The 17017-nt window shown below is 46.6% G+C and overlaps 1 protein-coding gene across 1 annotated transcript in view; it reads left to right on the top strand.

Annotated features, from left to right (window-relative positions):
* The window catches only part of LOC119961822 (collagen alpha-1(II) chain-like), a 223418-nt gene that overhangs the window by 95333 nt on the left and 111068 nt on the right, over nt 1–17017 (top strand). Inside the window, exon 8 of the mRNA XM_038789189.1 lies at nt 10153–10206. Coding sequence (XP_038645117.1) covers nt 10153–10206 — 54 coding nt within the window. The remainder of the gene's footprint in view (nt 1–10152; nt 10207–17017) is intronic.

Raw genomic sequence — 17017 nt, 5'->3', positions numbered from 1 at the left:
CAGGATCTCAGATCGAAGGAGCAGATTGCTGAATTTCCACCTTCACCAAGGTGGAGACAATGAGGAGGCTAGAAAACCATTGACTTCAGTCCTGGAAGATCCTGCCAGCAGAGGTGACTGGAAGATCCCAACTGTACAATCAGTTTGGTTTGAGTTAAGAAACCCCATGGGCAGCAAAAATTGGTAGGAGTTGTTTATATGTCATCAAGTTGTAGTGGCAAGGTTGGGCACTCCATTAATCAGGAAATTAGAGCTGTATGTAACATAGGTAATACAGTACTAATGGGCAACTTCAATTTTCATATAGACTGGATAAAACTATTTTGCACTAATGCTGTGGGGGATGGGTTTGTGGAGTATGTACAAGATAGGTTTCTAGAGCAGTACTTTGAACAATGAACTAGAGATCAGGCTACTTTAGATTTAGTATAACGTAATGAGAAAGTGATAATTAATAATCTTGTTGCAAACGAGTCTTTAGGAAATAGTGATCATAACATGTTGGTATTTTACAATAAGTCTCAAAGTGATATCGTTCATTCTGAAACCAGGGTCTTAAATCTGAACAAAGGAAACTATGAAGTTATGAGTGTCAAGTTGGCTATGGTGGTTTGGGAAAATGCACTGAAACATTTGACATTAGACAAGCAATGACTTGTATTTAAAAGGGTATTACATGGTCTACAACAAATCTGCATTCCTCTCAGGCACAAAACCCCATCAGCAAAGATGAATCAACTCTGACAAACAAAAATAAGTTAAAGATTGTATTAGATAAAGAGAGGTGGCTGTAGGCAATTTAGAATCCAGCAAAGGAGGACCAAGAAACTGATAAAGAAAGGTAAAAGGGAATATAAGGGACAAGTCAGTGAGAAAAATAAAGGCAGACTGTGAGAGATTCTTAAGGTTTGTGAAAAGGAAAAGGTTAGCAAGTATAAATGGGAGTCCATTGCAGGTGGAGACAAGAAAGGGAAAAGATCAGCAAAGATAAATGTGAGTCTATTGCAGTGGAGACAGAAACATTTATCATGGAGAATAGGGAAATCATGGAGAAACTGAACAATTACTTTGTCTGGTTTCACAAAGGAAGATACAGAAAATCTCCAGAAATACTAGGGAACCAAGGGCCTTATAAAAATGAGGAATGGAAAACAATTCGTATTGATAAGGAAGTAGTACCCAAAAAAGTAAATGGATTGAAGATTGGTAAATTCCCTAAATGTTATAAGCTATTTCCCAGAGTTTGAAGGAGATGGATATGGAGATGATGAATGCATTGGCGGTTAGCCTTCAAAATTTTATAAATTCTTGAAAGGTTCCTGTGTAATGGGAAGTATCAAATGTAACTCGACTATTTAAGAAGGTAGGAAATGGACAATTACAGACTTTTAAGTTTCACATCAGTATTAGGGAAAAGGTTAGAATCGCTTTGAGGTTGCCTGGCCCCTTTAAGGGTCCTTCGCGGGCCATGTGACCCACCCGGAGCCTATGAGGATGGAGCATGCACACTTGAGCCTATTGGGTGCCAGGGTGTGGACATGGGTAGCAGGGTATAATCAGAGTAAGCCTGGGAGGCGAGGGGACGAGTCCTTAAGAATCTCTCCCAGTCTGCCTTTAGTTTTCTCACTGGCTTGTATTCATATTCTCTTTTACCTTTCTTCATCAGTTTCTTGGTTCTCCTTTGCTGGATTCTAAATTGCCCACAGTCACCTCTCTTTATCTAATACAATCTTTAACTTATTTTGTTTGTCAAAGTTGATTCAGGTGCTGTGTTGATCTGCAACATGAAGTTCTTCCTTTGTTAATAACTCTGCCTCATCGTATTACCTCATACTACAACATTGGCGGCTAGAATAAATCATTCCAGTGGAAAGGAAAGTTGTTGACTTATGGAAGGGGGAGGGGGAATGGCCTCACAGTATCCTGCAAAAAGATAAAGAACTGACTGCAGTTGAATAGCTATGCCATTATTCAGGGAAATCGATCCATTCAACTCAGAGGTTGAAAGTTGGGGCAACATACGGAAAGGGTTTGATACTTTTTTGCTGCCAACGGAATCATGGCAGAAGACAAGCAAAGAGTTCTATTACTCACAGTTTGCAGCCCACAAACATACAACCACATGAGAAGCCTAACAACTCCATAGGCGCCTGACTCTAAGTCCTTTGATCAATTAGTGCAGCTAGTGAGACTACTACATTCCACAACGATCCATTATTATGAAGCTCAATAAATTTCATTCAGCCACTAGGGGTCCTGGAGAAACAGTGCCTGCTTTTGCAGCCAGGTTTCAGCAGATTGTCAGAACATTGTGGATTTGATCCATCTCTTAGTGATATGTTATGTGACAGGTTGGTCTGCGGTATCAATAACTTGAATATTCAGAAGTATCTGGCAGAAACCAAAATATCCTTGGACAACGCGGTGAGTTGGCTCAAGTGACTGAAAGTGCTGAACAATATGCTTTTGAATCACAAGGCGTATAAAGCTAGGTATATCAGTTAAGGCGGGAAATGGTGGCAACTCAAACTACCTGAATAGGGTGCAGCGGAGCCCGAGAAAAGAAATAGTGATCAGCAGTTACAAGGTTTAAAGGCTTGTTGGGGAGACCATCCCCAAGACAGATGCAAATATAAGGAATTTATTTGTTTCAGAAGTAATAGAAAAGGCCGTTTACAAGCCAGATGCAGAGTCAGACAGACTACACCTAGTCCCCTAAACAAATGTCAGCGACTCTAGCAAACAACGTGATGAAGACCTGGAAGAGAAGTCCAAAGTCTATAAAGTTCAACATGGCAAGTTTAAGCAAAGCACCCCCATTGAAATTGACTTTATTGTTGGCGGCTGTCCATTATATATGGAGATTGACACAGATGAGGTGACCATGGTGGTAGAAGGGAAAACATTTAAGAATCTACAGAGAGGGCTGCAACCCTGGAATCTCAGCAGTACATCGGCCACCTTAACCACCTATTCTGGGGAGGCACTAAAGATATTGAGAACAACGTTAACACTAGTATCTTACCAACAGCAGTCCGCTTAGCTTCCCTTAATCACAGTAAAAGGACAAAGATCAAGCCTCATGGGGTGAGATTGGCTGAAGAAAATCAGACTAAATTGGTTAGAGATATTCAGCATCACTGACAGAGATTTCCAGGAACTTCTGTGTAAATATGACAATATTTTTCTGAGAGAGTTGGGGTGCATCGAAGGGGTGAAGGCCAAAATCTACATAGAACCAGAGGCAACACAAAAATTCTTCAGAGCCCAACTGGTGTCTTATGCTCTGCACCAAAAATTTGAAGTGGAGTTTAAACATCTCGAAGACCTGGGGATGATTACTCCAGTACAATTCGCAGAGCGGACAGCACAAATAGTCCTAACCTTAAAGCCAGACTGCAGGGTGAGGATTTACAGCAATTACAAGATGATTGTGAACAGGCCTACTAAAGTAAATGGATATCCTATTTTTAGGATAGAGGACCTATACGTAAAACTAGCAGGAGGCCTCAATTACACTAAGTTGGATCTAAGGCATACATAACCGCAGCTTGAGTTGGAGGTAGAATCAAGGAAATTCATCAACATAAACACACCCAAAGGCTTATTCCAATATACGAGATTGCCCTTCGGTATTTCACCTGCCTATGTTATATTTCAGCACACGATGGAGAGTCTGTTACAGGGGATCCCAAAACTTGTTGTGACTCTGGATGGTGTCCTAGTCATGGGACTGCACCAGAGGAGCACAGTGCCAATTTGGAAGAAATACAGGGCTGCGAAGTGAGGAACTATGTAGATCACTTGAAAAAATGGGAAACTGCTGCCCCTGCAATTAGGCATGTGGACTCAGTGGGAATTACCCGCGTACCAGCCATCGAGCCGGTGGTGATAGAATCCAGGTCTTCCTGAGGGGAATCACGTGGGTCAGCAGAAGGAGCTAAGGTAATTGCTGGTACTGCCTCTTCTTTAGGATCTGTCAGTTTGCCTGCCACTGATAGGCAGTCAGATGTTTCAGGTTTGAGAACCCGGTTGCTGTGTTGAGGCACTCAGCAAGAGTCCAAAAGTACCCTGATAGATTTTCCTTATGGATTTTGCCTATGACGCCCTTATTGTTAATTCTGTTTGACTGTACATAGTTACATATAAAAGTTTCCCCGTGTTTTGGGAGGAGTTATAAGGGAACTTAAGTAGGGAGGTTTGTGGTAGCATGGTGCCTTTAAGGGGTGATCCTTTGTGGGCCATGTGACCTGCCTGGAGTCTATGGTAATGGAACGCATGAATATGAGCCTGTCAAGTGCCAGAGCACAGGCCTGGATAGTGGGGTATCATCGGAGTAGGCCTGGGAGTTGAGGGAACTAGTCCTGTATTGGAGTCACATTGATCTGTAATATAAAGTTCTTCGCTTGTTTCGATTTAAAACTGCCTTGTCGTATTACCTTACCCGACAACACTACAACACTATTATAAAGGGTGAGACAATTGGACACTTGGATAATAATGATATGACTGGACAAGTCCACATGGATTTATGAAAGGGAAATCATGTTTAACAAACCTGTTGGAGATTTTTAGCACAAGTAAAAGAGAATCAGTGGATGCAGTGGCCGTGGTTCTCCCAAAGGGAGACAAACAGCCGATGTCGGAGTGAAACCCGGAATGTTTCACTCCGGCGTCGGAGGCCGCTCCTCGCCCCCAATTCTCCCCCCCCCCCCACTCCCCGGGGGGCTAGGAGTGGCGGCGCGTCAATCTCGCGCGCCGGGCCTTGACGCTTGCATCAAAGCAGCGTGCCGGGAATGACGCGGCCGGCGGCGCCTAAGTGACGTCAGCCGCACATGCGCACATTGCCATCTTCCCCTCCGCTGCCCCGCAAGACATGGTGGCTTGATCTTGCGGGGCGGCGGAGGGAAAAGAGTACATCTTTTAGAGACGCCGGCCCGACGATCAGTGGGCACCGATCGCGGGCCAGACATCTCATTAGCACGCCCGTGGTGCTCGATCCTCCCTCCGCCCCCACAGGTCCCACAAATACCGGTCGCGCGCTGTTCACGCCGGCAGCGACCAGGTGTGGTTGGCGCCGGCGTGAACCGGTCGGGTGCGGCAGGCCGCTCGGCCCATCCGGGCCGGAGAATCGGCGGTTGCCGTGAGAAACGGCGAGCGGCGATTCTCCAAGCGGTCTGTCGAAAAACGCAACACACCATTTTGGGTGGGGTGGGGGAATCGCGGGGGGTGCCAGGGTGGCGTGTCGTGATTCGCCCGGCCCTCTCGCGATTCTCCCCCCTGGCGTGAGGTGCGGAGGATCGCGCCCAGTGTATTTGAATTTTCAGCAGGCTTTTGATAAGGTCCCGCACAAGTGGTTAGTGAACAAAATTAGAGTACATGGAATAAGGGTTCATATACTGGTATGAATTTAGAATTGAATAACAGACAAAAACAGAGAGTAGGAATAAACAGGTTATTCTCAGGTTGACAGGCTGTTACTAGTTGGGTACTGCAAGGATCAGTGCTTGGGCCACAGCTGTTCACAATCTATATCAATGATTTGGACAGGGATTAAGTCGTGTTTAGGGAAAGCAGTTTGGAACAGGGACAAGAAAAAATGACTTCAGTCTTCCCAGTACTTAACTGGGGAAATATCTGTTCATCCATGACTGGATTTTGGATTAGCAATTAGATAACTTGGCAACAGTGGGGGAGGTAGAGCTGAGTGTGCACAACATACAAGTGAAAACTAATGCTGTACTTGAAATGATGTTGCTGAAGGCAGCATGAAGATTGGAAATAGGAGGGACAGTCAGGGATAAATCCTTTTTCAAAATATATTTAGAGTACCCAACTATTTTTTTTAAATTAAGGGGCAATTTAGCGTGGCTAATCCACCTAACGTGCACATCTTTGGGTTGTGGGGGTGAAATACACCAGACACGGGGAGAATGTGAAAACTCCCGGGGCAGGGTTTGAATCCGGGTCCACAGTGCCATAGGCAGCAATGCTAACCACTGTGCCACCGTGCCACCCAGGGATAAATCCTTGGTGATATCTGATGTAATGGTGTGAGAATGGGGAGTGAAGCATTATAAGCTGTACTCTAACTATAATTAAATATTTAAGAATGGAACCAGGTGAGTGTATTCAATGCGCCATCACCCGGTCCTACAACCTACGCCCTGCCAACCCCTACGCCCTGCCAACCCCACCACACTTCAATAGCTGGATGACAGTGTAGGGACAGAGGATCATTGGAGGAAAATGGTGAGAGCAACCGTGTTAAATGCTGTCACAGTTGCATAGGATGTCTGAAGCAATTCAAGCATGGAGTCTGATAAAGATAGGAACAGATTTGTATGGGGGAGGGCGAGGGTGTTAATTAGTGGGCTGCACAACACATTCAACTACTTCAGAGAGGAAAGGAGAGATTTGTAATCTGACAGTATTTTGCAAGGATGGTCAGGTTGATTTTATTTTTGAGGGGCCAATTGATGAGCACAGAAATAAATCAGAGAGGCATCTAATCTGAGGAGAGCACCAATAGTGACACAAAAGCAAAATAAAAATAAAGAATTCTGGCAATACTCAATAGATCTGGCATATGATTCAGGTCACGTAGATTCACAGATACTTTACAGTGCAGAAGAAGGCTATTTGGCCCATTGAGTCTACGCTGGTTCTCTGAAAGAGCATTCAACATAATCCCACTCCCTGTGTTATTCCCTTAACCTTGTACATTCTCTTTTCAGACAGCATTCCGATTCCCTTTTGAATACCTCGATCAAACCTACCTCCACCATCATCTCAGGATGTGTGTTCCAGATTTCAACCAAACTCGGGTTCAAAAAATGTTGCATTGCATCACTTTTCATCACGTCAATGTTTCACATCCTTCCTCAAGTATGGTACCCAGAACTGGACGCTATATTCCAGATGAGGTCTAACTGGAAAGTTGCCACCGGCTGGAAAGTTCAACAACGTTTCTTCAGATTGCCACCATTCTTTCGCCTGAATATGGTCCATCTTCAATTCTTCCCTTGCTTGACCTTTCTGTCTCTATTTCTGGAGAGTGGCCTTTGACCAATACTCACTATAAGCTGCTGACTTTCAGAACTCCTTTGACTGGACTTGCTCAGAATTCCTTTCCTCTAAGGACTCTTTCAGTTTCTCTGTTTTCATAACATCTATTTTAAAGTTGCAACCTTCCATACTTACTCAACCAAGGACTACCCCCCCCCAACACCCCACACCACCCTGTCTCCCCACATCAAGCTTGTTGGGGTCTTTGACCGCGTCCATTCCATTTCATGCACTTCTGACCTCATCTCTTCCCCTTCTTCCCAAAACCATAAGGGCCCGCTGGTCCCCAACTTCCATCTCACCAATCTCCACATTCAATAGATCATCCTCTGCCAGTTCCAGCATGATATTCACCATCAAAGACATCTTCCCCTCTCCTTTCAGAATCCTAAAAGAACCACCCCCTCTGTGCTAGACTGGTCCATTCTCCTCAGTCACGCCCAACAACCCCGTCCTCCCCATAAAACCTTTCCATGCATGTGTAGCAGATACAAAGCTGTTCTTTAAACTCCATTCTTCTCACCATCCTAGGCCCCAAACTCTCCTCCCAGTGATTTACTTGCACTTCTTTCAATTTAGTGTGGATGTATTCTCTGTTCACAATGTAGGGTGGATTTTCTGGCTCTTCATACTCGCAGGATCTTCCGACCCATCGATGGCCCCAACCCGGGTTTTGCGGTGGTGAGGGAAGCATTCACCCTGTTGACAACGACGGGACCAGAAGGCCCTGCCACTAGCCACTGGTGGGTCACCTCCCACCACTGTGAGCACACCATGGTGAGGTAGGAAAATCCTGCTCCGAGTCGTCACTATACCAGGGAGACCAAATGCAGATAACCTGACTGCTTTGTGGACAAATGTCTCTGAGCTTCTAGTTTCCTGTCATTTTTAATTCTCCACCTGGCTACAATTGAAACCTTTCTGGCATGGCCTTGTGCAGCATTCAATGAAGATCAGAGCAAGTTTGAGGAACAGAAAGTATCTCACCTTTCAACTAGGTACTTTACAAGCTTTTGGACTCAACAACTGAGTTCAATACTTTTCAATCTTAACTTTTGACCCACTCTGCACTCTTTTTGCTGATTTTCTTTTTACTCTCTTGTTTCTCACACACTTCTTTCTCCCTTTCTTTGTTTTCACATGGCAGCTGTCCATCAATCTGCAATTTGCACCTCTTCTAAACACATCTTTTGGTTCTCATTACCACTTGCTTTGGCCTCATACCTTGAGCCCTTTTGTCATTGCACCTCAACTGCAACCCTAATACAGGCTTCCCTTTGATTCTGTTTCCTAGCCTTCCTTTTTTATTGTGTTGACTAACTCCAACCTGTAAAATGTTTATTATGACTACAATGCTTATTACAAAAAGGGGGAGAGGAAGAAACCTTTTCAATTTAAGATTTCCCAATGACAGATTTTGAACCATCTGTGACAGACTGATTGGCCCAGGCAATTTATTTCTATTTGCACTTCCAGGATATTTCTCACTTTGTCATTATGTTCTGCTTGCATTGTGTGGTGGTTTACAGTAGGCTGCTCTTAGTGCTGATTGATGGCGGATGAATTCTGACACAGAACATTAAATTTGAATAATCTTGGCAGTTTGAGACGTCCATAAGAATTAATGCAATGTTGGTGTAACATTTATTTCATAGAATTATAGAATCCCAATAGTGCAGAAGGAGACTATTCGGCTCATTGAGTCTGCACCGACCCTCCGAAAAAGGTACTTCACCCAAGTTCATTCCCCCGCCCTATCCCATTAACCCCTTAAATTACCTCCACATCTTTTTGGACACGAAGGGGCCATTTATTATGGCCAATCCACCTAACCTGCACATCTTTGGACTGTGGGTGGAAACCGGAGCATCCGGAGGAAACCCACACAGACACGGGGAGAAAGTGCAACCTCCACACAGAGAGTGACCCAAGGCCAGAATTGAACCCAGCTCCCTGGCGCTGTGAGGCAGCAGTGTTAACCACTGTGCCACTCGTGTGTCTCTTGAACCTTTAATAAGCATAAAGCAACCCAAGAGATTAAGGTTTTGGAAAACCCTGCTTTATTGAGTAGTCAGCACATCCATTTGATGTTAATGAATCTTCCTCAGGATTTCAAGCATTGGTTTAAGTAATTACCTTGGCTCGTTGGAAACTTCAGATTTATTGCTCTTTTTATTGGATAATCTTCACAAGTTATTTCTGGTCATTTATTTTTCTTAATTGTTGGTGGGTGCAGTTATTCTCATTGTATAATGGCTTAATTCCTGCCCTACCCAAATCATTATTTTCCTACAATTTTCACATTTCTTCTAAGTAGCTTGCTTCTAATTTGAATCATTGAGAGTGAAATTAGTCTTCATCAATAGTGTAAAATGACCTCATAGCAAATTAACAGCCTGCATTCCTTTCTAATTATTGGAAATTAAATTTAATCATAGTGTAAACCAGAATAATGATTTGCTCCAAACCCATTTCACCAGACTGACAAAGAAAAATCCCATCTTGTTGCCCAAACAATTTATTAATTTGTGGTTATTTTTTGGTCTCTAAAGTCCCTCTAAAGGGACCCTCTAAAGTTTAGGGGCAGTGCGGTAGCATGGTGGTTAGCATAAATGCTTCACAGCTCCAGGGTCCCAGGTTCGATTCCCGGCTGGGTCACTGTCTGTGTGGAGTCTGCACGTCCTCCCCGTGAGTGCGTGGGTTTCCTCCGGGTGCTCTGGTTTCCTCCCACAGTCCAAAGATGTGCGGGTTAGGTGGATTGGCCATGCTAAATTGCCCGTAGTGTCCTAAAAGTAATGTTAAGGGGAGGGGTTGTTGGGTTACGGGTATAGCGTGGGTTTGAGTAGGGTGATCATGGCTCGGCACAACATCGAGGGCCGAAGGGCCTGTTCTGTGCTGTACTGTTCTATGTTCTATGTCCCAAACTTGTCTACAAGATCTTATCAGCATACAACTCAAAACCTAGCAATTCCCAATAGTAATATAGGAATTGGAGAAGCTTTTTAAAATGTTACCTAATAATTCCGCCATTACGTTTTGATTATCTGCGTTTGGAACTTCTGATTGTACAATGTTTAACTTTAGGGTGCACCTGGAAAACAAGGAAGAGTCGGTGAACGTGGAGCATCAGGTCCTCCGGTAAGTGACGATATGTAGAAAATTAATGTCCAGAGCTGCCGGTGAGCATTCAATTTCACATTGTTACATGATTGAAATAAATAGAGCAATGAACTAAATACATTGGAGCGATTAGTAGATTGACTGAATTGTTTTTTTTTGTCAGGTAGGTGTCAGGCCATATTAGAAACTTATCATGACATTTAAAAGGATCTCGAAGCTACGTTCACCGTTATTATTGACAAGACACAGTGCGTCTATAGAACGTTGCTTTCATCTGCCAGTTATAGAATGTTTAAATCTGTCCATAGTTTGCTATTGTCTGTAATATGTTTAGTATTGAGGGAGCACTGCCTATTAGCTTCATTAGGTTTGTAATTCGCTCTAGGTTACTGCAATTCTAAGATTCTACATTACTCATTGAACCCTTACAGCATCAATTAAAGTTTCTACACACCAATCTATTTCCATGACACATCCAGAGAGCACTCTGGACAAGGACTAGTCTCCAACTTTGATCAATAAATGAGAGATGTACTAGACCATGCGGTTATAGAGTTTGATAATGTATAATTGTGCTGATAGTGGTCAACAATGCCTCATGGATGTCCAGTTTTCAGCTGCTAGGCATGTCCATGGTCTGTCTTACTTCGTATAGTACACTCAACAAAGGAGGATGCTTGATTTTAAGATGAGACTTTGTCATCTCAGGACAATGTAGTGGTCACTTTCAATAATTCTGCTAATGTTATTATAAACGGAAATGTCCAAGGCACCCACGTTAGCTAAGGCCCTGTAGATTACTTCTTCATGTCGGTTTGCATGACACAGGCACCACCTGGTAATTATGCTTTTTAAGGATTCCACCAACTTGACCAGTAAATGTTAGAGTGAGTCACTCTTGGTAGTCCACTAAAGGAAAATGTCCTTACTTCCCTCAGTGTTTTTAACGCTCAATTTGGAAGAGCAGTAATTTATCAATTGAGAGGGTGTAGGAGACATTAATTATGTTATTTTAGTCTTGCGAATGTTAAATCATGAGAAGACATGAGATAACTTGAAGATTTCAATGACCACAATTGTTGTGTCTGCACCTTGGTAGGACTATCCTGATAATGGGGTAGGACTATCCTGATAATGGGGTAGGACTATCCTGATAATGGGGTAGGAATATCCTGATAATGGGGTAGGACTATCCTGATAATGGGGTAGGACTATCCTGATAATGGGGCAGGACTATCCTGATAATGGGGTAGGACTATCCTGATAATGGGATAGGAGTATCCTGATAATGGGGTAGGAGTATCCTGATAATGGGGTAGGACTATCCTGATAATGGGGTAGGACAATCCTGATAATGGGGTAGGACTATCCTGATATTGTTGTAGGACTATCCTGATAATGGAATAGGACTATCCTGATAATGGGATAGGAGTATCCTGATAATGGGGTAGGACTATCCTGATAATGGGGTAGGACTATCCTGATAATGGGATAGGAGTATCCTGATAATGGGGTAGGACTATCCTGATAATGGGGTAGGACTATCCTGATATTGTTGTAGGACTATCCTGATAATGGGATAGGACTATCCTGATAATGGGTAGGACTATCCTGATATTGTTGTAGGACTATCCTGATAATGGGATAGGACTATCCTGATAATGGGATAGGACTATCCTGATAATGGGGTAGGACTATCCTGATAATGGTGTCGGACTATCCTGATAATGGGATAGGACTATCCTGATAATGGGGTAGGACTATCCTGATAATGGGGTAGGACTATCCTGATAATGGGGTAGGACTATCCTGATAATGGGGTAGGACTATCCTGCTAATGGGATAGGACTATCCTGATAATGGGGTAGGACTATCCTGATAATGGGGTAGGACTATCCTGATAATGGGGTAGGACTATCCTGATAATGGGGTAGGACTATCCTGATAATGGGGTAGGACTATCCTGATAATGGGATAGGACTATCCTGATAATGGGATAGGACTATCCTGATAATGGGGTAGGACTATCCTGATAATGGTGTCGGACTATCCTGATAATGGGATAGGACTATCCTGATAATGGGGTAGGACTATCCTGATAATGGTGTCGGACTATCCTGATAATGGGATAGGACTATCCTGATAATGGGGTAGGACTATCCTGATAATGGGGTAGGACTATCCTGATAATGGGGTAGGACTATCCTGATAATGGGGTAGGACTATCCTGCTAATGGGATAGGACTATCCTGATAATGGGGTAGGACTATCCTGATAATGGGGTAGGACTATCCTGATAATGGGGTAGGACTATCCTGATAATGGGGTAGGACTATCCTGATAATGGGGTAGGACTATCCTGATAATGGGATAGGACTATCCTGATAATGGGATAGGACTATCCTGATAATGGGGTAGGACTATCCTGATAATGGTGTCGGACTATCCTGATAATGGGATAGGACTATCCTGATAATGGGGTAGGACTATCCTGATAATGGGGTAGGACTATCCTGATAATGGGGTAGGACTATCCTGATAATGGTGTAGGACTATCCTGATAATGGGGTAGGACTATCCTGATAATGGGATAGGACTATCCTGATAATGGGGTAGGACTATCCTGATAATGGGGTAGGACTATCCTGATAATGGGATAGGACTATCCTGATAATGGGGTAGGACTATCCTGATAATGGGGTAGGACTATCCTGATAATGGTGTAGCGCTACTGAAAGATAACTACACCCAGAAGACCAACAAACTACGCCAGGCACTTCCTGTCCAGGCGGCATCAACTCCCCGGTGAGTCTGTGGAAGATTTATGGCGTGCCCTGCACGCCCTGGCGAGGGACTGCGATTGCCAGGCCCGTTCGGCCGTTGAACATTCCGAACTCCTCATTAGGGACGCTTTCATTACGGGCATAGGGTCGGCGTACATCTGCCAGCGCCTCTTAGAAGGGGCTACCCTCTACCTCACGGCGACCCAGAAACTCGCAATCTCACTAACAGTTGCCTCCCGTAATGTACAAAAGTATGCCCCCGACTGCACGGCGCCCCCTTCCTGGACATCATGGACCCCACCAGCAAACACCCCATCGTGGAGCCCACCAGCGACCGCCCCCAGCCAACCCCAAGCCTGCGCTGTGCGGCAGCCAGACAACCCCGGGGGACTCAATTGCTACTTCTGCGGACAGACAAAGCACCCCCGGCAGCGCTGCCCGACGCGGAGCGCATTCTGCAAGGCCTACGGGAAGAAAGGGCTGCTGTGTGCCAGGCCCGCTCGATCGCCGCTGTAACCAGGCCCATTGTTCCTGCACCCCCTACTTGCGTCGCCATTTCCGCTTCCGCAGCCCACGTGCGGCCCGTGGGCGCTGCCATCTTCTTCGCCTCAGACTACGTGCAGCCCGTGCGCGCAGGCACCTTGCTTGCTTCAGGACACGTGCAGCCCGTGGGAGCCGCTATCTTCCCCACCGTCAGGCCTCGTGTGGCCCGTGGGCGCTGCCATCTTTAACGCCGCCTGCCACGTGTGCCCTGTGGGCCCCAGGACACCTGCTCGTCGGGCACCTCATCGGGCCGCTCATCGCCTGGAACCGCCGTCAACCAGCCACAGCTACAGCTCGCCTCCATCACGATCGACCAGCCCCGGCCGCACAACATCACCACCGCGTCGATGACGGTAAAGGTCAATGAGCACGAGACATCATGCCTTTCTGACTCCGGGAGCACAAAGAGCTTCATCCACCCCGATACTCCGTGGAGATCCGGGGGTACTGCACCGCTACCCTCACCATCCAGGGCGTAGAGTTCAGCGACTTCCTGCTCTATGTCCTCCCCAACCTCTGCGCTGCCTTGCTACTCGGCCTGGACTTCCAGTGCAACCTCCAAAGTCTAACCCTGAAATTTGGGGGACCCCTGCCACCCCTTACTGTATGCGGTCTCGCGACCCTTAAGGTCGATCCGCCTTCTCTGTTTGCAAACCTCACCCTGGATTGCAAGCCCATTGCCACCAGGAGCAGACGGTACAGCGCCCAGGCCAGGACCTTCATCAGGTCTGAGGTCCAGCGGCTGCTGCGGGAAGGCATCATCGAGGCCAACAACAACCCCTGGAGAGCAAGTGGCAGTGGTAAAGACTGGGAAGAAAAACAGGATGGTCGTTGACACAGTCAGACCATCATTCGGTACACGCAGCTCGACGTGTACCCCCTTCCCCGCATATCTGATATGGTCAATCAGATTGCACAGTACCGAGTTTTCTCGACAGTGGACCTGAAATCTACCTACCAGCAGCTCCCCATTTACAAGGCAGACCACCCGTACACCGCGTTTTAAGCAGACGGCCACCTTTACCACTTCCTTAGGGTTCCCGTCGGCGTCACTAATGGGGTCTTGGTCTTCCAACGGGAGATGGACCGAATGGTTGACCGGTACAGACTGCGGGCCACCTTCCCTTACCAGGATAATGTCACCACCTGCAGTCACGACCAGCAGGACCACGACACTAACCTTTCCAAATTCCTCCACACCGCCAAACTCCTCAACCTAACCTACAACAAGGAGAAGTGCGTGTTCAGCACCAACCACTTAGCCATCCTCAGCTATGTGGTGCAAAAAGGAGTTCTAGGGCCCGACCCCGATCGCATGTGCCCCCTCATGGAATTCCCCCTCCCCCACTGCCCCAAGGTCCTGAAACAATGCCTGTGGTTCTTTTCATACTATGCCCAGTGGGTCCCTAACTATGCGGCCAAGGCCCGCCCACTCATTCACTTCACCAGGCCTTCACCGCATCAAGGCTGACATCGCCAAGGCCGTGATGCACGCGGTCGATGAGACGCTCACCTTCCAAGTCGAGAGCGATACATCAGACGTCGCTCTGGCCGCCACCCTCAACCAGGCAGGCAGGCCTGTGGCATTCTTTTCCCGCACCCTCCATGCCTCCGAAATTCGGCACTCCTCCGTTGAGAAGGAGGCCCAACCCATCGTAGAAGCTGTGCGACATTGGAGGCATTACCTGGCCGGCAAGAGATTCACTCTCCTCACTGACCAACGGTCGGTTGCCTTCATGTTCAATAACACACAGGGGGCAAGATCAAAAATGATAAAATCTTGAGGTGGAGGATCAAGCTCTCCACCTACAATTACGAGATTTTGTATTGCCCTGGTAAGCTCAACGAGCCCCCCGATGTGCTGTCCCGAGGGACATGTGCCAGGGCACAAGTGGACCGACTCCGAACCCTACACGACGCTCTCTGTCTCCCAGAGGTCACTTTCACTTCAGGTCTTTCACTTCACTTCATAAGGGCAGCACGTAGCATTGTGGATAGCACAATTGCTTCACAGCTCCAGGGTCCTAGGTTCGATTCCGGCTTGGGTCACTGTCTGTGCGGAGTCTGTACATCCTCCCCGTGTGTGCGTGGGTTTCCTCTGGGTGCTCCGGTTTCCTCCCACAGTCCAAAGATGTGCAGGCTAGGTGGATTGGCCCTGATAAATTGCCCTCAGTGTCAAAAATTGCCCTTAGTGTTGGGTGGGGTTACTGGGTTATGGGGATAGGGTGGAGGTGTTGACCTTGGGTAGGGTGCTCTTTCCAAGAGACGGTGCAGACTCGATGAGCCAAATGGCCTCCTTCTGCACTGTAAATTCTAAAGGCCCGCAATCTGCCCTACTCCATTGAGGAGGTCAGTGCTTTCACTAGAGACTGCCAGGTCTGCGCGGAGTGCAAACCGCACTTTTACCGGCCAGACCGCGCGCATCTAGTGAAGGCCTCCCACCCCTTTGAATGCCTCAGCGTGGATTTCAAAGGGCCCCTCCCCTCCACCGACCGAAACACGTACTTCCTTAACGTGGTCGACGAATACTCCAGATTCCCCTTCACCGTCCCATGCCCCGGTATGAACTCTGCCACCATTATCAAAGCACTCAACACCATTTTTGCCCTGTTCAGTTTCCCCGCCTACATCCACAGCAACCAGGGATCCTCATTTAGGGGCAATGAGCTGCGTCAGTACCTGCTCAGCAAGGGCATCACCTCGAGCAGGACGACCAGCTGCAACCCCCGGGGAAACGGGCAGGTGGAGTGGGAGAATGGAACGGTCTGGAAGGCCGTCCAGCTGGTCCTACGGTCCAAGAATCTCCTGGTCTCCCGCTGGCAGGAGGTCCTCCCCGACGCCCTCCACTCCATCCGATCGCTACTTTGCACCGCAACTAATGCAACCCCCCCATGAACGTCTCCTTGCCTTCCCCAGGAAGTCCACCTCCGGGGTTTCGCTCCCAACGTACGAGAGGTAATACGGTAAGGCTCCTGTACTACAGGTACGCGGGTAGATCCCTGCGTGCTGGCTCCACCCAGTAGGCGGAGTATAAATGTGTGTGCTCACCGAGCTGCAGCCATTTCGCCAGCTGCTGCAGGAGGCTACACATCTCTGCTTAATAAAGCCTCGATTACTCTCTACTCTCATGTCGTAATTGATAGTGCATCATGTATGTTCTAATACTTGGTTCTAAATAATGTCTCAATCTACATCCAATGTTTTGTTATCAGCTAGATGATGGAGGTCTATATTTTAACTTGGCAAAACAATCTACAACTTCTTGTTCAAGAATGTCCAATGTACATATCAATCTTAATTCAGCAGCCGATATCTGTGTAATTCTAGTGCTCCTGTGAGAGGCTTTCTGAAGGTGTGGCCACCAGGATAATCATTCTCCTGTCCAGTGAGAGGTGCTTATTTACCACAAAACCAACCTCCATTCACAGGATCCAGAAAAAGTTGTGCCAGGAGCACAGAGTTCACCTTTCTCATATTATTGTATGTCTGCTGGCTGTGCCATC

Source organism: Scyliorhinus canicula, chromosome 2 (genome assembly GCF_902713615.1).
Source record: "Scyliorhinus canicula chromosome 2, sScyCan1.1, whole genome shotgun sequence".
NCBI lineage: Eukaryota > Metazoa > Chordata > Chondrichthyes > Carcharhiniformes > Scyliorhinidae > Scyliorhinus > Scyliorhinus canicula.
Note: the sequence above shows the minus strand (reverse complement) of the source record. Positions and strands in the feature narration are given on the sequence as shown.